Source organism: Hipposideros armiger, unplaced genomic scaffold (genome assembly GCF_001890085.2).
Source record: "Hipposideros armiger isolate ML-2016 unplaced genomic scaffold, ASM189008v1 scaffold_863, whole genome shotgun sequence".
In the NCBI taxonomy this organism is placed as follows: domain Eukaryota; kingdom Metazoa; phylum Chordata; class Mammalia; order Chiroptera; family Hipposideridae; genus Hipposideros; species Hipposideros armiger.
The window spans coordinates 98026-123485 of record NW_017732213.1 but is presented as its reverse complement, the minus strand read 5'-3'; the positions used below and the strand labels follow the sequence as shown (position 1 = coordinate 123485).

General features: G+C 41.8%; 1 protein-coding gene across 2 annotated transcripts; it reads right to left on the bottom strand.

Annotated features, from left to right (window-relative positions):
* Positions 1–25192, bottom strand: DERL1 (derlin 1). 2 transcript variants are annotated; one of them, XM_019629690.1, is made up of 8 exons: positions 24803–25188; positions 14864–14975; positions 10137–10201; positions 9082–9108; positions 8450–8545; positions 7223–7275; positions 5623–5733; positions 1–2272 (listed from the first exon to the last, which is right to left on the bottom strand). In XM_019629690.1, the coding sequence occupies exons 1-8, from the start codon at positions 24953–24955 to the stop codon at positions 2134–2136; spliced, it is 756 nt and encodes a 251-aa protein (XP_019485235.1). In that variant the 5' UTR covers positions 24956–25188; the 3' UTR covers positions 1–2133. The 2 variants fall into 2 exon arrangements, with proteins under 2 accessions (XP_019485235.1, XP_019485236.1); XM_019629691.1 differs by lacking the exon at positions 8450–8545 and having other exon boundaries at positions 24803–25192.
* Between the last annotated feature and the right edge of the window lie 268 nt (positions 25193–25460).

The following is a 25460-nucleotide window of genomic DNA, read 5'->3' as shown; positions in this document are numbered from 1 at the left end:
TCAAGTTGTACATTTTAATTGACAATTTTTACCAATAAAAACAACTTGTTACAAAAAGGGAATTTCTCTTACAAAATAAGGATTTTTTTTTCCTTTCATTCATAAGGAGAATCCACTGTCATATCTTGCCTTGTCAAATCTCAAATAGCTGGCTTAGCTAAAATTACTCCAAAAAGACAGGTAATCCAGACACGATTAATCAAATCATCAGGTTTCTAAACATGTTTAAGGGAAGAATTTAATGAACATTGTGCCTTCAAAGGAAGAATTGTAAAGAATACTTGTCACGACCTTTAGAAAAACTGCTGCTCTCAGGCAGCTGAGCTGCTAAGAGGGCGTATAAGATTCCAGCTCACTTACCATGAGAATCCTTACACATACGAGTTCACACCCCTGTATGATGACTGCACATGCGACATAATAGGAATAATTGCTTCTAAAATTTTACAAGTAAATTTTATTGTGGCCACAGGTCAACAACAGAACATATGACAGTTAAGGTTCGGATTCTCCCGCCTCCTACATTATCATATAAATTAAATATGGAGAGGTACATGCACACAAACCAAATGAAAACTGAGGAACTGTTTTCAAATCCCCTAGGATGACACACATCACGGTTTAAGAGTGGGGCAAAGAACAGCCATCCTGCTAGCCCACAATGTTTCCTGAAAAGAAACTGGATCAAAATGTAGTTGATTAAAGTATGGCAGCCACTCAAACACTGCTCCGAAAGCAGTCTGCTTTCAGAATAAAAACATAAAATGAGAAACTGTGTGAAACACTGTAGCCTTCAAAAAACTTTATTTGGTGACAAGCCTCGGTCTGATGGGAAAAGCCCACCGATGAGAAACGAGTGGCGGGTATTTCAGCTGGTCTGATGGACATTCGTGACTCAGAATGATCAAGACCCTCAAACACAAATGATTCTAAAGCCATTACAACCCCAAATTATGTGATTTACTTAGTGTACTATATTAGTTCTTAAAATATGATCTACATACACACATAGGAGTTGCACCTTCCTCACAATGAACTGAGGCACGCGGCCACGGGGGTCGGTGGGAGCCAAAAAAAATGACAGTTTAAATAGGGGCAATGGTTCGCCCCTCCTTTCTACCCAATAAACATGTATCCACGAGAATGAAATGGAATCAATGCCCAGGTGCCTCTCAAAGAGAGCCTCTCCCTGTGGCAAGTGTGATTTGGAAATTTCTAGCACAATACAATCCAACTACCCGGGGTACACACAAAGCCAGTATGCCCTACACATGAGATGCAAAGGGATTCTCTGCCCACCGCGGTTTAAACCTAGCCCATGTAAGATGCAACTCCACCATAGTTCTGATTACTTAAATTAGGAAAAAAGAATGCCTAGCAACAACCCTCATGCCTCATCAGTACCAATCTGCGGCCCTCGCTGACTCAGTAGGGCTTTTTTATTTTTATTATTTTTTTTTTTTTTTTATAAAAACATCTGAAGAGGTGGCAAGTGGTAACAACTGATATCAGGTCATAGCAATTGCAAAAGCTGAGAAAAAACTCTTCATCTGCTGCTGGCCTTCTCCCCTTGTTTCAGTTCTGCCACCGAAGGGGAGAAAAGGGTGTGGCCAAGTTCTCTGTGACCAAGCCTTGGCAGAAGTCAATAAATAAGACAGCTTGTCAAAGGCAGAACCATTTTACAGGCAACCTCCTCTAGCTGCAAACTGGGGAGCTGGAAAAAGTGGGAGGGAGGCATGTGTGCGAGAAAGAGGTAAGAGTCCCTTTGACAAGGATTTGGGGACCCAACTCCAGATGCCCAGGTTGGTGCCAGCAGACCAGGACCTGCCAAAACCCATTATTCAGACAGAAAAGGGAGAAGAGAGACACCAAAAAATCGAGTCAGTTCTGAAATCTGCACAGTTGACGTTTGTTCTTCATAGCAGTAAGGGCTTGAACGAGAATCACGAAATTTGAGGAACACTTACATTTTTCTTCAGGATTTAAAAAATTTTGTCTTGTACTAAAAGACTACATTCAGTGTGGGTCAGGTCCAATAGTGTTTGCTAGAACTCGGTGGTTACACACACCCAGCAATTGGAAGAAAAATTCATCTGAGCAGACCGGCTGGTGGGCAGGCCAGAGGCCCCTCCTTCACTGGTCCCCAAGTCGAAAGCCCTGTCCCCAGTTGTGTCTCCCGCCTCCGCCATTCTGATCAGCAGCTCGCCTCATGCTAGCAGGGGGCACGCCAAATCCTGACATCCCTCCTCTCCTGCTGGGCAGCCATCGGTACCTGCAGCAGTGGGGGAGGGGGTTAGGGGACAAAGAGAGAGAAAACACTAAAATCACTTCCACAGAGTTATCAGACCATTGAGCACATCTCCCTTTGCTGAATTATATTAGTCTGTGGCCAATGGAAGGCTGGGGACAATGTCTTATTTAATTTGCCTTTTCAGCACTTAGCTCAATGCCCTGGCCACAGGAGGCATTCACTTTTCAGGTTTCTTAAATTTACTGTTTTCAGCTAATTTCACACTCTAAAAAAAAAATTTTTTTCTGATGATAAAAATAATGCATACAGAATAATACGGAAACAGAAATATTACTCCCAGAAATCCAACCACCAGAAAGAAACCACCTATATATAGTCTTCTGATATGTCTAAATATGGATCAAAAGATGAAAAATAAATTCACTTTCAAAGGACAAGTGTGCTTGAGCCCCACACAGCATCTCTGCCATGCAGCTGGGTTCTGCAGTATATGAGAGACTGGACAAGGTGGCTGGCTTGGTCTTGGAGTTTCGGGTACATTTTTAATGTTTATTCATAATCTACCATCCAGCTGCATTCTTTCCATCTCATAGGTGGTGGGAAAGTTGAAGCCCGAAAAGGTTAGCTGATTTCCCACTTTACAAATTCATAAATGACGAATCACAGAACAGCTAAGAAAACTTAAATAAATCCTATCTAGCAATATGTTCTCAGTTTTTCCAACTACAGTAATACCTCAGTTTGCGAGCATAATTCGTTCAGGAAACAAACTACTCATATTGCAAGACATCGCTCATTTACAACATTAAAATGTATTAGAAATGTTTGCTCGTCTTGCGGAACACTGGGAAACCCCAAGTTACTCGCGATCCAAGGTTTTACTGTATTTCCCTTCATTGACTATTAGTAAACTGAGACTATGTTTATTTATTCCACTTATCAGGTCCTAATGTTTAATTCTGCTTGAAAGCAGAGACCATGATCTGACACCCCAGTTTAAACCCTTCATGGCACCAAGTACAAACAGTGAGGGGTGACTTGCCCACAAGAAAAAGCCTGCAGGGCAGACAGAAGCTTATCATGAAAGTTTTTCTTACACCGGGCACTGCCTGTTTGTAAATTTATCTCATCTTCACAACAACCCGAAGAGGTAGGCACTACGCTCACCCGATAAAAATGGGAAAACTGAGGCAAGATTGAGTCAAGCTCTTCTAAAGTGACAGGATTCAAATGCAGGCAGCCTGGCTCGGGAGCCTGCACCCCACATGGCTTACTGCACTGCAGACCTCACGCTGCAGACGGGACACAGCGCTATTCAGGTGACAGCAATCAGTGACTGGAACCCTCGCCCCTGATGCCTGCATGCTCCCTCCCAAAAAAGACAGGGAACCCCTTTTTATACAGAAAAATAACTGCATACAGGAGAGGATCTGTTTACTTTTCTACATGGAATGCAGAACAGTGATATTACATCTAATACTTCTTAGAATTCTGTAAGTCACATCGTACCCTTTACAAAAATACAGCTTTGGCTTTCAATCAAAATGTATTTCCAAGCGCTGGTTTCTCAACATCCACGATGTTCTGGTATAACAGTATTCTTTCAAAGTATATAATAAAGAAGAACACTTAAAAAGGCAATGCTAGGGCTGTCCTGCTTTGCTTCTTACTGTAAGAAAATATGGACGCCACCTCCACTGCTTAGACAGATAGTGAAATTAAATGCAAGTCATTAGTATAGGAAGACCCAATTACACATAATCAACAAAAATGTATGGCAATCTCAAAGCAGTTACTGCTTTTCAAAGGAGCTACATTTTGTCATCTGATCGTTATGCAAAATTTAACAAAAGGGCTTCCACTAACAGAGAAAGCTCAAATGGAAGGCAGGCTTCCAGCAAGTGGTCGATTTTCCCACTAGAATCTCGTACACTTGGGTGCCCACAATTGAGAAATATCTCCAAGCCGGTAAGTCAGAACATGCAAGTAAAGTAACTGTTGGCTGCCCCCCGAAGTACCAAGATTTTTTTAATTGATGCATCTGCCATGTGACTTGATAAACCTAGATCAAAAATCCAAGCCTGCTGTTACTGTGTGTCCTTTGATAATTAGAAAGCAAATTGGTCATTTGTTTTTGTAGCCTAGAGGCAACTCAAGGCTCAGAAGAGAGAAACAAGTTTCTTTTTATGTTCTTAAAGAAAAAAAACACACACACCATACAACAACAATAGTGTACTTCTCTGTTTGTACATTACATTTCACAATAAAAGTCTTTCAAAAACCTACCCTTAACCTGTATTAGGAGGTGGGGAGTTGGGGTGTGAGGGCTACTCAAGTTTTACTGCCCTCAGGGACCCCTTGGAAGAATAACAAACTGCCAAACATTAAAAGAAGCAAGATGTGAAAAGGTTTCAATTTTAATTTTTTTAAGCTTTTAAATGCAAGCTATTATTGCATATTCCCAGTTGGAGATTAGGTATGACTGTCACGCAGGCTGTGACGCCCAGATGGTGATTTCACTGGTGCCTCCTTCCACAGCCTTTTGCTTCACAGACAGAATGGCCACACCACTCACTGCTGAAGTGTGTCAGCATCTCTTCTGGCTCATCTGCAGCCCCAACTTCAGGAACGAGGCTAAGAGCTCGTATTTCCCGAGTACCCACTACTGTGTTCCAACCTTACTTACCTCCTGCAGTCCTGGGAGAACGGCCTTCCCGCCAACTTACTGACTCACAAGCTGAAGCTTAGTGGTTTTATTACGTAACTCTCCCAGTCCCAAAACTGGTAAATGAGGGGAGTGGGTTTCCAACCCAAGACTGTCTCAAAACCAAAGCTATGCCCTCAGCCGCCTAGCCTCACTTGAGTAAATCCCAGAAGCAGACAAAGAACAAGCACATACTCCCAGGGGACGGGACTATCCAAACCTCATGTCTCATTTTAACTTTGAAAACTCCTATAAATATTCCAGCCTATACTATTTAGCATAAAAATGTTTTACGTTACTCACCAATGAGCTAACTTACCCCCCTTTCCCTTCCTCAGCCCAAAATTCTGGGTAACACTGATAACCCTGTTATCCTGGCCCGTTGCTGAGCATCTGGAGCTGCACACAGGTGTCCCCCTGCTCGGCAGAGCTGAAGAGCTCCTGTGATGCCTGAATCTACTCTCAGTGGGCCCTGGCAGGGCTCCATGAAGATGACTGAGCTGTGGTTTCAATCCCTGGCTTCCGGTGACTGTGTGACCAGGGCAAGTCATTTGTTGGCTCACATTTCTTCAGAGGTAAATCCTACCTCTGGTGGAATTCTTATCAGGATATTCAAGAACACATGCGGTCAAATGATTGTTAAATGAGAGAGGAAAAAAACACTTACAAAAACTGAGGTGTGGATAGGAAATTTCTTCCTCCCAAGTCCATTGGGTATCTGAACATCAGGAAGAAGTAAAGATGTCCAACCAGATTTCCAATTAGCTCATTGATTACCCTGCAAGCAACAGAGCCAAATCAGTTTAAAGACATTCAAGCAGTAAAGTGAGATGCAGCAAGTTTTAACTAACAGCACAGGGAAGAGATCCTTCAGGACAGCCCATCTCTGGCCCCTGGGAGTCTGTGACAGCTCCACAATGAGCCCTTTTGTGGTCTGGGTGGCAAATCATTCTGAGGGAGAAGGAAAAGCAGTCCTGCTGGACCCATGGGGTCCAGCTCCTCCAGCCCAGCTGGGACATCTCTTTCAAGCCCCACCCTATCCTCAAGATACTGCTTTCGCCACTTCCTGCCTTAAGAATTGGGGAACTTGCAAACTTCTGAATGCTTCCAGTCAGGAAGACTGTATTTGCAAAAAATGGGCAAAAAAAAAGGGCAAAAAAAAAAAAAATGAAGACTAGCAAGAAAAGAGAAGCATGGGAGTAAGGAAAGGAGGGGCAATACATGTCTGCTCCCCCTGTCTGGGACCACTGAGCACGCTCCCTCGCCTCTGGTGTCCTCGAGTATACGGCATCATAGAGATCTCTTCAGCAAGCTGACCTTCACCTTGTAACCCTAAAATAAGCATGGCTTCCATATAGGCCACTTCAAGGTTTTACAGATCCACTCTTACTATTACATATACTTCTTTCTCTTCATCTGTGACGTGGTGATTCCTGGGAGGGAAAATCAACAGTGCCCCTGCTCCCAGATCTGCCCTTGTGGGTAGCAGGGCAGTCTTACCAAGCTCAGACCTTGCTAGGCTCTAAAGAAAGTCTGTTTGCTTGATTCATTCCTTTCTCCCTATCAATATGCAGGAGACGTTTGGACTACACAGGGCAAATATGTCAGATATATTAAGATCTAGTACTACAAAAATCTATTAAAACATGAAAAATATTTTGTAGTATAAGAAATGGGAGTTCTTAGAATAGTTGCATGTTGATATCCTAAAATTCTTCTCCTAAAATTCTGACTGGATGTTCTAAAGGTTTTCATAAGTCTTAAGTTCTAACTCCAAACTAGAAGTCTGGCCTTGTTTGGCCAAAGCGTCTGTACTACCAAACCACTTACAAAACTACTTCCCATCTGAGAATCTGCATTTCTGTGACTGGTGAGCAGTTTCCAAGGCACTCTGAAAATGCCTTAAGAATAAAAAACATAGTAACTTTATGCATAGTTCTTACAGGAGTCAGCTCAGGTACAAATTAGATCTCTGTTTGCTCAATCTGGACAGTGAATCCATAAATGAATATTTACTCAAAACCACATATATGAAAGCATATTGTAAGAAGGAGCTAACAAAAAAGCAAATCATTCAATGCTAAATGTGCTTAATTCCTACAATCGAATCAATTACATCAAAATAAAATTGTTTGGTAAGTAAAAGGTTCCAATGCATCCATGTTGAGATTCTTTAAAAGTTTCATAAAGATCAGAGAAGGCAGATAAAGAAGAACGGGAGTCTTCCAAGGATTCGTTTCCAATTAAATAAACCTACTATCACTTACGAGCCTCCGATGATATAGTTGAATCCAAGGATCACCCAAGGTAAATAACAGGCCTGGGAAAGAAGGACACAAACATGAATACCCACACCTAAAGAGAATACAGCTGCTATGGGGCTGAATGGGTACGGACGGACTGACGAGGGCTTCATAGAAATCCCTTGGAAAGTCACTGCAAAACAGTCTCAGATCAATCTAGCATCATTCCTATTGTACTTAAAACTCCCTATCTAAAATTACATATATTCATATATTAATAAGTGGAGAGATGGAGTACTTTGACCAGTTTTCAGATACAATGCATGCCCCGCTGAATTAATATTAACAAATAGCTTCAGAAAGTGGATGACTGTCCTACGGATAATAGAAACATGATCCACCTAGAATCACATTAAGACTCCAACCAGCAAATTGTTACCAATGAACTAAAAATACCCCATATTTTTAGGTTCTCTGTTTACATATTTCACAAAATTATTTAAATGTTTATCTCTTTGCACATTGATGTCTTAACCTAATACTCTCCCAAATAAGACAGTTCTCCAGATGAATTCAACATTTGAGCCCCTTACCAGATTCAACACATCATACCAAGAGCAAAAGGGAGTTGCAAGCAAGGAACTTTATAAACCAGTAAAGAAAGAGTTATACATAAATAAGTGGAAGGCAGAATGTGATTAAGTGCTATACGGGGAACACAAAATATTGCCGAATCCCAAAGGTGAGACTAATTCTGAGCAAGTGACTCAAGAAATATGTTCAGTCTCAACTCAAACGAGGAAAGGGTAGGAGTCACATGAGGAGGAAAACAGAAAAGATGTTACAGGTGGAAAACTGTTAGAAGGCACAAAAGGGAATGTTTGGGGACGAAAAACAATGTATTCAGCTAAAATGTAAAATCTGTAACAGGGAGTAGTAAGAACAGATTTTAAAAGGGAGGGTTCCACGTGAGTATCTTTCCTTCCCTCTGTCTACCACACACACACACATGCGATCACTCAGGGACAGGGACGCAGGCCTGAGGGAGGGGCCTGCGCAACACAGGGGGTGGGAGGGAGGTAAGAACTCGGCTGGAGAAACACGGGGACCTAGGATGGGAGACGGGCTTGCCTAAGGTCTACTGCTTTGCAGCGACCTCTTCTGGACGAGTCTGAAAATGCACCTCTGGGCTGAAGAGGGATTCCTGCAAAGACAGATGCAAAGGAAAATTTCCCAACTAGGTGAAAGTACCTTAAATCGTGTTCCAAACCAAAATGACACAATCATGTCTCTGTTCAGCTGGGCCCAGACATAAAGCACTGACATGATCAGAGGAATCATCAGCAGCTGTAAAAGACGCAATGTGTAAAGGCGAGGCTCCAGGGGCCCTTAAAACAGGCCTAATGGGAACCTACCATTTTTTTAACCTCTCCCCTCCAAACAAATTCTCACATCACTATTCAAAAACCGAGACCCAACTCATCAGAATTATAAACTGATCCTTTTATCATATAATGTATGCTACAAAATCCTATAATAAAATATAACGCAATTACATTATTTCAGATGGATGCAGCAATATCAGGGTTAAGCTCTGTTATGTGAAAAAAAGCAGGCATAAAGCTTTAGTTACAGTATATTTGCAATTTTTTAAAAACGTGTATCTACCTACAAGCGTAGAAAATACGGGATAACCGTCATTCTCAATGTTCAAACATGATAAGGAAGTGTAATGGTTTAGCTAACTCATGTAAGAGCTTCAAAATAAAACAGCTATAATTTCAAAACAGCCCATAATTAACCACACAGTTAATACAGTTTAAACCATCAAAGGTCATTAGTAGTACATTATATAGAAGGACACATGGAGAGTTCCAACTTACCTGCATGTCCATTGCTAAGCCAGTAATCTTGGTTTGCAAAGTTAAAGATCAGACAGAAACAAAGCATTCTGCACCCAGTCTTTGGAAGGAACACACTTTTCTATAGCTCGGGTTGTGCGCAACATCCCAGAACACAAAGGTATCTAATAATCTTCACTAGGACTATTCTAGTAGGCTGTAGGATGACAGGGAAAGGTGGAACTGAAGAGCTCCGGCAGACGGCTCAGTGTGGCACCTGGTGTCCGCTTTTTGCCTTGCCGCTGCATTGTAGCATCTCACCTTCAGTTAGCAGGTGGAGATGCCTGTGCCCTCTGCAACAAATAACGATTCTACTAACACTTAGGGCTCCACGGCGTGGCTGAAATCCAAAACAATTTTTTTTTCTTCCCTTCAAGGAGGGAAAAGGGCATCCAAAGTGCCCCATTTTCTGGCTCTGTGCCAAGTGCGGATGGAAGCTGAGCCCCAAAGCAAGTTTGAGCTCACGAGTTCAGCACAGGGCTTGAGCCATCAAGTCCCTTCGGCTGCTCTCAGCATCTGGAAAGGTCCACAGCTGGAAGGCAGCTGACAACTGGGGCTGAAACACAGCGGAGACACGCCGTGTCCTTTCCCAGATTCGGGTACTTACAGAGGGACTGAGTTACCACTTAGGACCCCAGGACAAGGACAGCAATGAAGTCAGAAGAGGGTGCTGGCTGTAAGTTCATTTTCTGATCAGGACCACAGCTTTCCAAACCGTCTTATGGCCGGAAACCTCTCTGTGCTGCAGTCAACAAGCTGTCATACGTGAGAACACAGAGAACTGGGAACAAGAAGAGGGAACAGTAATAAAACTCGACCAAATGTGGGAAGAGCCTCCAGAGGCGATGGCAACAGAATGCATCGCTCTATATGATTTACTACAGCGTTTAAAAAGGCCTTTAATTATTTTTATTAACTGTAGTAAACAAAGATGCAAATACTGTCATTTGGAGAGTCGTACAGAGAACTGCCTGTTTTCCCAAACCTGAAAAAAAGCTGGTTTCATTTCGGGCCCAAAAAAACAGACTGAAGGATACCACGATGCAGATCCAGTTAAAGAGGAGCATGAATAAATAGTCTGCTGGCCTCCCATCAAAAGCTCCTAGAAACAAAAACAAGCCAGACGTCAGGGCTCAGAACCTCCGAACAAAATAAATCACTGCTGTGGAGAGAAACACTTCAAAACTTATAGAAGAAGCCAAACTGAGAATATTTTTAAGTCACTCTTTCTCAAATACAAATAAATTTTTTAAAATATCTAAAACCCCGTCTCAGTAAAGTCCTGAACTCAGTCACTTAGTAAGGCTAACCTGTGTTCTCCCAACTGAAGTGCAGTAAGTGACATGCTCTGATGACCACGGGCTAAAAAAAGACCCAAAGGGAGGACCCTCGATCCACAGCTACTGAGGTGCCACCCCCGAAGTCCCTGAGAGCCTGTGGGTCTTCCTTCTTGGCTCTCATCACGGCCTGAGGACACATTTGTGATTACTTTGGTAATCCCTTCTCCCTCCACTAGAATGTAAGTTCTGATGGACGGGGTGGGGTGGCCAGGCAGGCAGGGGGACAGCCAAACCTTTCCATAGCCTCTGGCTCTTGATCTTCATACTACATCGGGAGGTAGCATGGAAAGACCTACACCCCCCTTTTGACAGATGGAAAATAGTTACATGAGCAAAGTCACATGGCTTGCTAGCAGCACAGTGAAATCTAATTACTAGTTTCGTGCTCTCGTCACTACACCGTATACCACGCTACGTCTTATTACTGGGCAGAAAAATCAACACGGGCCCAGCTCTCCCTTCTAAGGGTGAGTCGTCATGCCTGTGGTTGGAAGGCTAGAAGAGAGGCAGAGAAAAGAAACAAATGAGTGTTAAGGTCACACTTACATTGCTCAAGCACTTACCTTCTCTCGCCGCCACACCCCATCACAATGACATGATATATAGTCAATTAAAAAAAAATCTTAACAAGTGGCAGAAAGGCAGAAAAAACATCTATCTAAAACAGAATCGATTTCCAGCAAGAGTCCCTGCTTGTCCCTTTACTTCTCCCCTGGTACCTCAAGGGCACACTTTAGCTACAGTGTTAGGGTGCTTAATGGTAGGGGATCACTATGATGAATCAAAGCTGAAATTCTAACAAATGTTTCTGAGTTTTAATAACAGTTTTGCTTCTTTTGATGTGGTTTTTTGGCTTTCTGATTCCTAAGGATTCTTTCAACTGAATACTTAAAATACTGTAATCACATCAACTATAGTGCTTTATTATTTGGCAAGCTTCCAAACTAGGAATTTACAAATTAACTGGTCTCAAATTGTGGGCATCCGGTTCAAATCAGAAAGCTTATAAATAAGCCAACACTGCTATTATCTACTTAATTTAGCCAGGCAGGAAAATATGCAGGTGGTAAACATTTTGTCAAAATGTTATCTTGAACAATAGATTGGGGGAGGGGAGAAAATGTCTATTACATTGTTTTGTACATATAATAATATGTACTAAAATAAAAAAAAAGAATCTAAAAAACTAATAAAAAAAAAAGAATCTAAAAAAAAAATGTTATCTTGAAACTATGGTGGAAAGAAGACTGAGAATCAACAAGCCTGGGTTCCAGTCAAATTATCTCACACAGAATAGCTTTGTAACCTTTGGGGTGTCATCACCTCTCCAAACCATTGTTTCCTTATTGGTGAAATCTTATTTAAATGGAAAGATCTCAAAAGTTCCTCTCTATGGCGTAACAGCCAAAAAATGAAAACAAGCCAAATGTCCATCAACTGATGAACAGAAAAACAAAGCATGATAATTCCATACAATGGATCCTTATTTGACAATAAAAAGGAATCCGTACTAACATATGTTACACGGAAGAGCCTTGAAAACACTACGCTAAGTAAAAGAAGCTGATCACAAAGCCCACCTGTTGGGCGATGCCCTTTATAAGACAGGTCCAGAGCAGGCAAACTGAGAGGCAGAAAGTGGCTGCCTCAGGGCTGGGGGTGAGATGGGCTTGAATACAAGTGGGAGCGGCTGCTAATGGGCACAGGGTTTCTTTCTGCCGTGATGAAATAGTCTAAAGTTGACTGTAGTCATGACTGCACAACTCTATGACTACCCAGCGAATCGTACACTTTAAATGGGGGGAATTGCATGGTATGTGAATTATATATCAATAAGACTGTTTTTAAAATGCCTCTCAGCTCTGAAATTTCCTACTGTTCTGGGATTGGATAGTGGGGAGTGAGGGGCGACGTCTAAGAATTAAAGCAAATTAGAAAGAAATCAATGCCGAATAGTCTTAGAGACGCACCCTAAGTGTTACTGACGTATTACAAATGCGTTACATTGCCTGACTAGGGAGTAGGGACAGGTAACTGGATTCAAAAACGTAAGTAACCAAGAGAAGACAATTTTCAAATAAAGATGTGGTCATGGAATTATTGTAATTCAGGTTTAGTAACAGTATTATGATTATTTTTAAGTCTTTGTATTTCAGAGGTAAATATTTAAACTATTTATGGATGAAATGCTATCGTGTCTGGAATTTTGCTTCAAATAATCAGGGCTGGAGGGACAGGCATGGATACAGATAAAATAAGACTGGTAAAGGTGAGTAAAGGTTAAAAGGTTCATACTAATATATGTTCCAGTGTGGATGAACCTTGAAAACATTAGGTTAAATGAAAGAAGCCAGTCACAAAAGGACTCATAAAATGTTCATACAGTTAAATCCATACACTCAGAAAACAGGTTAGTGGTTGCCAGGGGCTGAGAGAGGCGGCGAGGAAAAAGGGAGAGTGACTGCTTTGGGCTTTTGCGGGGGTGATGAAAATGTCAGAATCAGATAGTGGTGATGGCTGTATAACACGGCAAATATACTGAAGACCACTGAACTTCATGCTTTAAAATGGTTAAAACAGTGGGTTTTATGTTATGTGAATTTTATCTCAATAATAAGAGGAAAAGGTTCATTAGCCTTACTCTCTACCTCTGTGCTTGAAAATTTTCCATAATAAAAATTTTAAAAACTGGTTACGGATCACCCACACGAGTTTACTACTGATATAACGATCGGACAATTAAGTTCGCAAACTTTCCACTGTGCGCGCATGTGTGTGTATCCATTACTCTGACAACTTAACCCTCAATTAAATTATATCAGAGGGGTAGAATGCTACGCAAGTCAGTATCATAATCAGTCCAACTGGGAGGAGGAAAGTCACATCTTCTGGTGGATTTAAGGGTCAAGCCCTTGATATGGTGGTGACAGCCCTGTTGTCAGTGTCACCCCAGCCAAGTTTACTGCCTTGAATCTCCTGTTCTTCCTCACTAAGGCAAAGGGGCTAGGACCCTTCCAGTAGGAACAGAAGTCTAGGCCTGACACTTTGTATTAATATAATAATTTCTTTCTTTTTAAAAAGCACCTAGTAGCAAGTGCCAATTTAAGGAGAAATTATATTTGACACATAAATGCCCATCCTTCTATTTTCCTGCAGTTATGAGATTGATTCAGTGTTCCAACTGACAGATTTAAGGGTGGCTCAGAATTCTCTCTCCTGAGCTAACAGCCAGCAGGTTTACAAAGTCTCTGGAGTCAGCCAGCCTTTTCAAAATCATTATATTCACATTTTGACACAGCAGTATCAATTTACTGCTTCTCAGTGTAACGGACTGTAGGAAATAAATAACAATCAGTAAGAAACCTTGTAAGAAAAGATTTTTATTAAAAAGCCTACCCATTCCCAGCCCGAGCTGAGCAGCTGCTGAGCTGCCAACAGGTAGCAGGATGGCTCGGCTTACAAAAAAAAAAAAAAAAAGCCTACCCATAACATGGTATAAGTAGTCACATCTGATAAACTACCATGTTACTACACCCCGGCTACGTATTTTCAAGTTGAGTGTTTCAATTACAAGGAATAAGCTAGGCTTTTAATTACATAAGGCAGTGTTTTTCAACCCCAATCTAGGAGATACAGACATTTCAGCCCAATTGCTCACTGAAGGGCAAGGACTGCTGTGCGACAGAAAAAATGAGATGTCAAATTAAGTGAGAGGCACACAGCTCAGCCACCAAGGTCATGGGCAAGATGTGTAAACCTCGGTCTTGTTCCATTTTTTTACCTATAAAATGGGAACACTGCTACTTACACCTTATGATGATGTTGTGAGGATTAAAAATCAAATATTTTAAGTGCCTAGTACAGTCCTGGCACAGTTACTACCTACTGAGCACCTACTACCATTATGCCATTTTTTTTTTTAAAGATGATTTTTTTTTTATTGGGGAATTGAGGGGGGAGGCGGTTCTTTAGTCTAGTTGTGGAGGACATTGCTTCACTGCCCCAAGTTGGCACCATCACTGCACTCTTCCCAGGCGAGGCAGATCTGTTGCCTGCTTCTGGACGGCCGCTCACTGCGGCTGCTGACCGCTCACGCTGGCTGCTGGCTACACATGGTAGCCCATGGCAACCCACTGCAGCAGGAGCTGCAGCCTACGCCGTCGCCAGCGACTCACAGCAGCCCAGCTCCAGGTTGAGCTGTTGTTCAGCATCTTAGCTGTGGAGGGCAGTGTCACTGGCCCTCACATATGGGATCCGAACCGGGGCCCTCTGGCATCCCAAGCCAGTTCTTAACCATCGCGCCACTCCAGCCATTTCTTTATAGATGCTCACTGCCCTCAAAATTTCTCCAACAAGGAAACATATAGATTAGTAAGTTAGACAGAAACAATATACTGTACTTAAAACAACTATGGAAAACATACCTGTTTCGAGTCGTGTAGAATACTGATATAAGAAATACAAATTGACCAAATAAAGGAATCCAGTTCCAGGACCCACAGGGAAATAGAAGGTGGCAGTGACTGGCCTCCATATCTGCCCAGGTCAAAACAAACACAGCTGTTAGTTTCTCTATGCCTGGTTAAATTTTTCTTCTTTTAACTAAACAAAATTAACCCTTGCAAAACATTCTCTTCAATAATAAGAACTACTAAAGGGACACCACCAATATCATTCAAGAAAACAACTGAAGAAAAGTTAGGATCAGTTACAATCACATCAATTTACAAATCAATGGACTAAAGTGACATCATAAAATGAGTAATAACTATTTCTAAACAAGTTAAAAAAAATCAGTACCATGAAAGTATATGGTTAATCTTTACTAGGAACAGGCATTCAGATAAGCCCATCAAAAATGAATTACAAAGGCAATTTCCAACAGGACAGTAATTATCTCTATTTAGGAAAATAATAATACTGGGATGACAAACCTTGTCAAAAAATGTCATATTCAAAACGTAGAAGTAAAATAGGAAACTTTTTATCCAAATTACTGTGCTATTTAGGCAATATGGACACATGACTTTACAATACTAACCCTCCTCCCCACAAAAAAAATTACAGAAAGTTCCACAGTGAAAAGTTAAGTCTCTCGCCTGATCCTCAATCTCCCAGTTCCCTTTCCAGCAAAAACGGGTCAGTTTCTTATATTTCTTTCAAGAAATAATAGTCTGTGTTACTATTATTCATACCTTTTCATCCTATCTTATATTGTACTGATCTGTATCTTGTTTTATTCCCTTGAAAAACTATTTTTATTGCCTTCATAGTATTCCTTTTATGTGGACATCTAAATTTCATTTAAACTGTTACAATACAACGATGAATACTCTTGAATAATCCTATTGGTACATGTAGGTAGACGATAAATTCCTGCGGGTCAATCTGCCAAATCAGACATTTGCATTTAATTCTGGTAGATTCTGCCAAATGCCTACAAAAATGTTTAACCAATTTATACTTCCTCCGAAAATGTAGATTAATGTGTGGCTTCTCTCCACACCCCCACCACGTCGGTGTATTTTATATTCACCAATCATGTTTTTAAAACTTTAGCATTTCCTTTCTTCATTTTTCTGCTAGATTTGCATTTCTTCATATATTATGGAAATTTCCCTTTCTCACTGTTGCAAATATTTTCTGGTCTATTATCAGACTTACGCTTTTATGGTGTTTTTGCCATACTTCCACATGTAACAGTTTAACGTTGGCAAGTGTACCCACCATGTACCAGGTTTACAAGAAACTTCACTCCAAGAAGATAAAAGTGCTCACAGTTTTACTGTAGCACATTCGACATCCACCTAAAGAGTGAGGAAGAGATCCAACTTATGCTAGATGGTCACTCAGTTTTCCCAATTCTATTTACAGAGTAACCCATCTTTTCTTCATTTGAAAAACTTTTTATCACCCTATTATATTAAGGAAGGTCTACTTTTAGACTACTCTGTTTACAACTGAATTCCTATCCCAATACCAAGCCATTTTATTTCTAGTTTTATAATATGTTTTCATGTCTGGTAAAGCAACATAATTAAATAGTTCCCTTCCCATTTTTCTTCCACATTGTCACAATTTTCTTGGCTGGTCTTGATATTTTATTTTTCTAAATGAACTAGACAAACATCTTTATTATATCAATGTGATATTGATACAATTCCCAGCCAGGAAGAAGTCTTTCCTAGCATTTATAGCTTTCCATAGAGCTGCTGCTTTCTATCTCTTCTTAACACTCAACCACAAAATCTCAACTATCTTACTGTTTGTAATATTTGGGCTTCTTGGGCTTTCCAAGTAATGAACTCTATCTATAAATAAAATTGTGTATCTATTCCATTCTTGTCTAATTCACTGGCGAGTACCTCCAGAACAATGTTAAGTAATAGCAGTTGAACGATGCCTCCCCAGACTTTTGAAACGCCTGGATAATGCCAGCTTTTGGCTGAGAGCTCTGTGCCTTATTGCACAAGAACAAATGACGGCCATTGCATCAAGGAGTTCTCAATAGTGGGGGCGGCTGTCCAAAGAAGCAAGAGTGGACACAAGTGAGGGGAAGTTTGGTCTTGGAAAGATGAGTAACAAAGTGCCAAAGAATTGTAAGAGCACAATGAATGGACGATACTGCTAACAACTTGGGTGTGGCTGCAATGGGGGACATTATTGTGAGGCCTGGCCAGACACAGGGCTGGCAGGTTACCTCCTCTAATTAATACAGGTGTGTAACCCTCAGAGCTTAATTCCCTGCAGAGGAAAACGTACTTTATATGCCCAAAATGGGACTTTCCAAGGACTGTATATTAAACCAGTAAAACAACATTGATTAAAACTCATTTGGCTCACTCACAATTTTATCATAAAAACAGTCTAGTCTAATGGAAAGAGCACTGGAGATGACTTGAGGAGACTTAGAATTAAGTCTTAAATTACAAATTCTCATTTCTGAGCCTCAACTGCCATCTGTAAAAGGGGAATGATATGCTAATACTTGCCTTACTTTGGCTAATGGTTTAAAAAATAAATACTGTGCTAGTCTGTCCATTTCCACGCCCTGACTCAGGAGGTGGGTTTTACAGATGAGGAAACTGGATGAGAAAAGGTAAGTCATCGCTAGTCAGTGGTAGAGCTAGAAATCTGTCAGACAGCCTGACTCCCAGACTTTATGATGCTAAACCTTTTGTTTACAATGCGTCTCACAAGTGACATCATTATTATGAAGTATAATTACAATCAGTAAAAATGTTCAGTACTGCTTATACTTATTATCTTCATATAATCCTGATTCCTCCTGCTTACAAAAAGCACTGGGAGCAAACACCGGCAGCCAGCAAACCCCGGCCTTGGCTCTTGAGTAGCCATGAGGCCTTGGAAGAGTCTGGCCCTTTGAGGTTGTGTCTTCACCTACCCAACGCCATTTGTCCTATGACTTCCGCCTTCCTTGTCTCACAGATTTTGTGAAAGGCTGGAATTAAGAAAGTAGATTAAAAAGGGCTTTGTAAAAAAAAAAAAATTTAAAAAAAAAATGTGTGGGTGTATGACTGTTACGATCTTTCAGGTGATGCACGCTGACCTGGTTTTTACAAATGCACGTTTTAAACTACCCCCGTATTACTGTAAAGTTACTCAAGGCCTGATTTTAGAAAAGAAACCTCGGGGTTTTTTTCTGATTACATTTTTTCACTAACACTGACAACACGACACTATTTTTAGCCACTGTGTGCACCTGTTCTTTGGAAATCAGTGTCTGTCAAAATACCTCACTTCTTTTCCCCCGTTCATTAAGCCTACCCTTGAGATACGCTTGCTTTCATTGATCTAAGACTCTTATTATTTTTGTATTACTTTAAAATGATTTGAAAACACCAGGAGATAGCTGTCTCTTCAGAAGGACACAATGTTATAGAGTATTTCTGAAATCCCCATGGAAGGTACCCAACTAAATCCCCTCCTTTCCTCTACTGGATATGTGAATAGTTAGGATTAAAAAAAAGGCTTTATTTTCAGGGCTGGGAGTGGTGCGTGCATGTTTTCAACCCTGGAAAGCCTTCATGGATCCCAGGACTGCATGGCTTGTGTCCCAGAAGATTCGGAGGAAAGCATCTCATTTTAACCCCGCAGCAAGGCCAGAACCATAGTCACCCCAGCTTTCTCATGAGGAAAACTGCTCTCTCATTAGACTTGAGGCAATCCCCCCAGAGTCCCTCACTTAACAAGGGCAAGAAGCCCACATGCTCACTGCCATATTAAGACCTTCAAAAAACATAAGACATTGTTCTTTAGTTATTAGTCCAACAACTTCTGTTGAAAGAATGTTTCGTTCAGCCAGCCTTGAACTAAAATCTCCCAAACAATCTGCTACCGAGATAACTACAAATGCCATCCAGAATGTAGAGTGGGGTTTTTTAACTACCAAAACCAAAAATTTTTTGGAAACAATACAGATTATTTGATCTGGACTTAAAGTCTACATGAGTCACCAGGCAATTAAGAAAGAAGAGCACCTGTGTGCCACATGCTGATGTCAGAAACTGTGTCCCCTCACCCCCTTTTGTTTTGGACACACGAGGCAGGCAAGAAAAACAAATGAAAGGCGTTCAACCTAATTGAGGACTTTAAAAGAGCTATTATAAGCCATTAATTCTACTCCTAGGTATATACGCAACAGAAATGCATACCTATGTTCACCAAGGCATGTACAGAATGTCCCCAGCAGCACTGTTCATTCTAGCCACAGCTAAAAATTTTCCCAAAGGTCCATTACAAGTAGAATGGGTAAATAAATGGTCTATTCACACAAAGGAACAATATGGGGATAAGCAACCTATGGCCACATGCAACAACACCGGTGATTCTCAAACGTACTGTTAAAAAGCAGCTAAATACTGTAGTAGACACAGATGTCATATTATAATGTTGCATACCTGAAACTTATGTTATAAACCAATGTTACCTCAATAAAACAAACAAGCAAATAAGTAAGTAACAGAAAAAAAGGAGGTAGGGGCAGATTTCAAATCCTGAAGATGGAAATAGAACAAGAAAGTTTGCTGCCATTCCTTCTACTAAACCTTGTACCGGAAATCATAGCCAGTGGATGGATGGATGGATGGATATTTATTTAAAAGGTAGAAGTTTGGAAAAGAAAAAAAAGAAGCTAGACACAAAAGAATATATACTGTATGATTTCATTTACAGACTGTAAAAAAAATTGGCAAGAACAATCTATGATATTAAAAGTCAAGACAGTAGTTACCCTTGGAGGAGGCAGCAGGAACATATGGGGGTGCTGGTAATATTCTGTTTATTGGTCAGTTTTGGAAAATTCAACAAGCTATAAATATATAACACATCCACTTTTCTGTTTGTATTCTGTAACTCAACAAGTTCAACAAAGCTATGGTCCATTGGGCAACCTTATCTATGGATCACAGTGTAAGAGTGTTGACAGGACTACTAAGGAAAGATTTTAAAAGCACTTGCTGCTCAAATTCTAATCCAAACCTTGAGGTTACTTCTATGCACACTCAGCTTACAGACCAAGTTCACTCCCCTTCCGGCTTTGTGTGTGCTTGTCTCTCTTCCTCAATAAACTCTTAAATCAATCTGCTAGGGTTGCTATCATGGGTTAAACGTGGTAACATAAGCAAAAGCTTGGCAAATATAAGCACCAGACCCAATCACAGGTTTGGTTGGTGACATTTCTTATTACTCTTAAAACAAATTAGAGAAATTGAGAGTTCATATCTTCCCATTTCAAGTCAGGATGCTTTTAAAGGGACAAAATATAGGACAATAATCCAGCATTTGTATTTCAATTTCAATTATAAATTAAAATTAGAATCTTCCTGCCCACAGAGAGAAGGCAGTAATGACAGGAATTATTATTGGCTAATAAATAAAAATGGCACTATTTTTAAATAGATTCGTTTTACCAGACTATTTACTGGACACTTTATAAACATTTTTCTATGTATTTTATATAATAGAGGCAGGAAGTAAATAATATTTCCTCGATTTGAAGATACTCGTTTTTGTGTTTCTGAAATTAAGATGTGTCTTACTATCAATATATTCATTTAATGTAATCCTACTCTCCTCCCCCTACAAAAAGTTGTATTAAATTGATGGAACATTTTATAATCAATGGAGTCAGAACAGAGTTAACTCAGGGCAGAGTTAATATGGCATTAAATTATCACCATTTTTTGGTAATTTTCTGTTGCTTGATCTAGGTGCTGGTTATATACATACATTCAGTAATTAAGAAATTGAGGCTCAGAAAGGATAAATAACTTGCCTACAGGCATACAACTAGTAAGGTGCTGAGCCAGGCCTGCAGACAACGACTCAACTACTTGAAATCCTGACTACTTTAACAGGACAAGAAAAAATAATTTGCTATGACTGACTGGGAAGACGTCACCCTCAAAAATGTTTTGTTAAACACTTAACTACTCGAATGTGTTTTGGTGGATATTATGCAATGAAATTCGACAAGAGCTCAGAACTATCTTCAACTCACCGAAATGTAAACTGAAACTGCAGCTGTCTATAAACTGGGGTAACACTTAAACTGGGGTGACTGTGGGAACTGAATGAGATAAAATATGGAGAAGCAAAATACAGATGTAAGGAGGTGATGTTATTTTGTCCAAAGAAATGAAATATCGCTGTGGAGGAAGCCCTGGGAGCTATAACATCAGAAACCACCAGACGAGCAGGAAATAACCTCTCTTCTAGTTAATCAGGGACCAATAATGAAGGCATTTCATCATTGTGATCTATTTGATTGATTGGTGTTAAGTGTGAGGGCCTAGAAACTGTGGACAACAGCAGAGTGAGTCTTAACACACACCTCTGTGTTTCTACCTATCCAAACTAAGGAAATAACATTTTAAACTTTGGAGTTCAAACCAGCAAGCTACTCAGAGGAAACTTATCAATAAGGAGGGAAAGTAACCTTTGTAGCTCTCAACAGGAATCTACCATTCTAAATCAATCATCCCCATCTTTTTTTTTTTTTTAAGCTGTTAATGATCCCGCTTCTAAGGAAAAGATGAGCCTTAGCAGAGAGCACACCACAAGCTGTTTGTGCTCACACATTAGCCTCTCAGATGCAAGTTTTTCCTTCAACCGCTTCCTCCACCTGCAGGAACTTATTTGCAAGTGTAAACTCAACTTGTCGGAAAGGGGTAGGAGTCACAGCAGCAAAAAGAAGCTATAAATATTGGTCCTTTCACATCTGGGCAGTCAGTACACTGTCCTGCCTCCTGCCAGCAGCTTCTCCCCAGTTTCGGGATTACAAGCCCCCAAGAAACAACGCTAGGAAGAGGGGAAACATCACAGAAGGTGTGACATGAATGATGGCTCTTTTAACATTATGTACCAGTGGTCTGTTAGAAAAGCTTTCTTATTTTACCCATCTGACTAGACAAGCGAGCAGGATTTTGCAAGGAGGGTCCAACAGCCAGCTGGGACCAGGTCCATCTCACAATGATTTACAAGTATTGCTCCTCACGCACGCACATCACTCAACATGTCACCAGGCACAAACTACCCAATATTCACTGAGTCAGCAAGTATTTACCAGAGTAAATAAGTAGAGAACAGCATGAAATTCTGGCTGCAGGCCCATATCGTATTCAAATAACCAACTGCTGAACTTCTTAAGTGAAGCCAATAGTTAACTTCTCCACTTGGATGCCTAAAAAGCATCTCTAGACTTAGCACGGCCAAGACATAACTCTTTATGTTATGTTCTCCAAACCTAAGCCTCCCTAAATGTTTCCGATCTCAGTACAGGACTCAATCACCCACTGCGAAAACCGCGCCGTCTTTGAGTCCTGCGTCCTTTCCCAATTCACCCTTCATATCCATTCAGCTGCAACCGTGTCTGCTCCCGCTCCCAAGTCTATCCACTTCTATGTTTACAGCCATCTTGGTCCAAAACACCATCTCTCTTACTTCCTACTTGGAGTCTTCCCTCTCCCACATCCCAAGTCCATCCCACAGGTTAGTCAAGGCAACCTTCTCAGTCCTTTGATGGAAGGCTCCAAAGCCTTCCTGGTGTCCTTGAAATAAAGTCCAAACCACAAGGCCTTATATGATCCAGCCCCAGCCTACCTCTGCCTCCTCGCTTTGCTGCACTCGCCCCGGCTATCTCCCTGTCCTCATCGCCAATCCTCACCCCTACAGCTGACTCTGTACTCACTATCCAGTCTTCTTTCTGTGTCTAGCACCTGCTTCTAAGCTTACTATTCCTTCTTCCTGGAAATTGTTCCTAGAGCCGGATCTTCCCAAAGATGGCTCCTCAATATTCAGTTTTCAGTTCAGGTTATCTTCTTTGAGACTTTTCTGGAACACTCTATCAAATGATCAAGTGACCCCTTAAGTCACTCTCCATCACATGCCTCTCTTTTACTTCCTTCATGGGGAGATGGGCCCTTTTCTGTCTTACTCACTATTGTACCTCCAGTGCCCAGCACTAACAAGTGCCCAATTATTTCCATGCATTCAACCAACATGTAAGTACCTGCTGTGTGCCAGGCACTACTCTAGGTAACAAAGATAGTGGTCAGCAAGAAAAGATCTGGCTCTCATGGAGTCTTATTTTCTAAAGGGAAATGGACTAATACCAAGGGGTGATATAGAGCAAAAAATACTAAGGGTAAGGATAGACAAAGTAAAGGAGGGGTACTATTTTATGTAGGGCAATCAGATAAGACCTTGCCAATAAGATGGTGTTTGGGAAAAGCCTTGAAGGCGGTAAGGAGGTAAGCCATGGTTATCTCCCTCAAGCAGAGAAATACGTGCAAACAGCCCTGGCGAGAAACCAAGTTAGAGGCCGGAGGAGCAGCAAGGGTTCCACTGTAGCCTAATGTGCACGATGGAGAGTAGTAGGAGATGAGGTCAGAGAGGAAGCCGAGGGCCCTGCAGGCCACTGAAAGGACTTGGATTTTGCTCAAGGAGCTGAGAAGACATTGGAAGGTTCTTGGCAGAGGACTGACAGGAGGCTTGATTTATATTTTAAAAGGATCACTCCAGCTGTCTAGAGAAAAGATTGAAAGGAACAGGCTGGAATGATAATAGCTAGCAATGGAGAATGAAAAGTGACTGCATCCGGGGCAGATGTCTAAAGTACCCAGAATTTACTGCTAGATTGTGGGGTGTGAGAAAGGGAAGTCAAGGATGACTCCATGTCTGTGAGTTTGCGCTCCGGTAAATCATGGAGTTTCTATTTACTTCTGGTGCAATGGGGACAAGGGTATTCAGTGTGAGATGTGTTAAGTTTGAGATGCCTATCAGTCACCCAGGTGGTGATTTCAAGTAGATGGCTGGAAATCAGGAGATAAATTTGGACTAAAAATACATATATTTGTATTTGGGAGTCTTCAGTTTATGGACAGTATTTAAAACCATGAAGCTAAACAAGATCACCTTACAGCTGGGGAGAGTGTAAAGAAGAGGTCCCATAACTGATCCTTGGAGCACATCACAACATCTGAAGGTCAGAAGACGAAGCACCAGCAAAAGAGACTAAGAAATAGCCAGTGAAGAGGACAACAAGAGAGTATTATCCACAGGCCAAGTTATGTGTTGAAAATAATGTCAGCTCTTGGTATCTGACCTGCCACTGATTAAAGATTTAAATCATAGAATCCAGTGAATAAAGACAACCTCCAGGAAACTAATATTCTCTTGCCAGGAATGTTAACTCTGGACTGTTTCTTTCATGCTTAAAAAAATAACAAGGCCTTCTATTTCTGGAGCAATTAACTCTTTACTGATTCCTCCGTATATTTAAACACTACATGCCAGATACTAAGTCAGGGCCTGGGGGAAATGCAGATAAACAAACTCACTCTTCGCACCTCTGGCCTCAAATCACTCCAACATGGGGAAAAACAAACAAACAAAAAAACTCCATTAACCTAAAAGGAACTCAGCTGGGCGGTTGGGGAAGTTGACAGCCTTATGTCACCCACATGGCGCCTACACCAAGTAAACCCAGGCTGCTAAGCACTGGTGTAGAATACATTGACAACTGTCACAGACTTCGTTTCCCACTGCCTTCTTCTCTGAATGCAGAGAACGGGGAGCACAATCTTAATAGAAGGACGCAATCAGTCCCTTCCCACCAGGCCAAACCCACGTCTCCACCCCTCCAGCTATGCAGGCCCTTGTTCCAAACCCTTTGGCGGCCACCCCGCCCCCCGACCACCGGACCCCGCCCTAAACCGCTGGAGCGGTCGCACTACAAATCCCAAGAGGCACCGCGTGTCCTCAACGTGCTGGCCTACGCTACGCAGCCAGGGACCCGCCTGGGACCTGTAGTCTCCACTCCCCCCGTCGCCGGTCAGTACCTGGAAGCGGTAGAGGAAAGCTTCGGGCCAGAGGAAGAAGTAGGCCGGGCTGATGAGACCGAGTTTGCCCACCAAGGGCACCGCGACGGCGGCTGCGAACCAATAGCGCGTGATGCTCGGGATGCTCCTGAACCAGTCCCCGATGTCCGACATCTTCGACTCTTAGGTGGCCAGGATGCACACTGCCGCCCGACTCCCCGTCCCGGGCCCCTCACGACGTGGCCGGTTCTGCAAGTGGCAGGTGTCGAGGCGGAAGCCACTCAAGTCGCGGTGCAGAAGGCGGAGACGGGCGGACGTGGCGCCACCGAATTCGGACAAGCGAGGGTGCGTTTGGAGGCGAAACTTCCCCTTCCGGCGTTGACGAACGACGTTGACCAGAAGTCCCGCCGCTTAAAGGGCAAGCATCGTTTTTTTCCCAATGGGTCGCTGGTCGGCGGTCTGGGGGCGTGGCGATGGGGGGCGGGGCCAGGCGGGGTGGCGACACGACTGGTGGGAAACAGTGGTTGCCAGGAGCAACGGTAATACTCCAGCCAATGGCGAGGTTGAACGCCTTCCGCCTAGTTCACGCATTCAGGTGGTTCCACTTGGAGGGTGTTTAAGGGGGAAGGAGTAAAATAAAGACCATAGTTCCTTGTTCGTTCATTCATTCGACAGATGT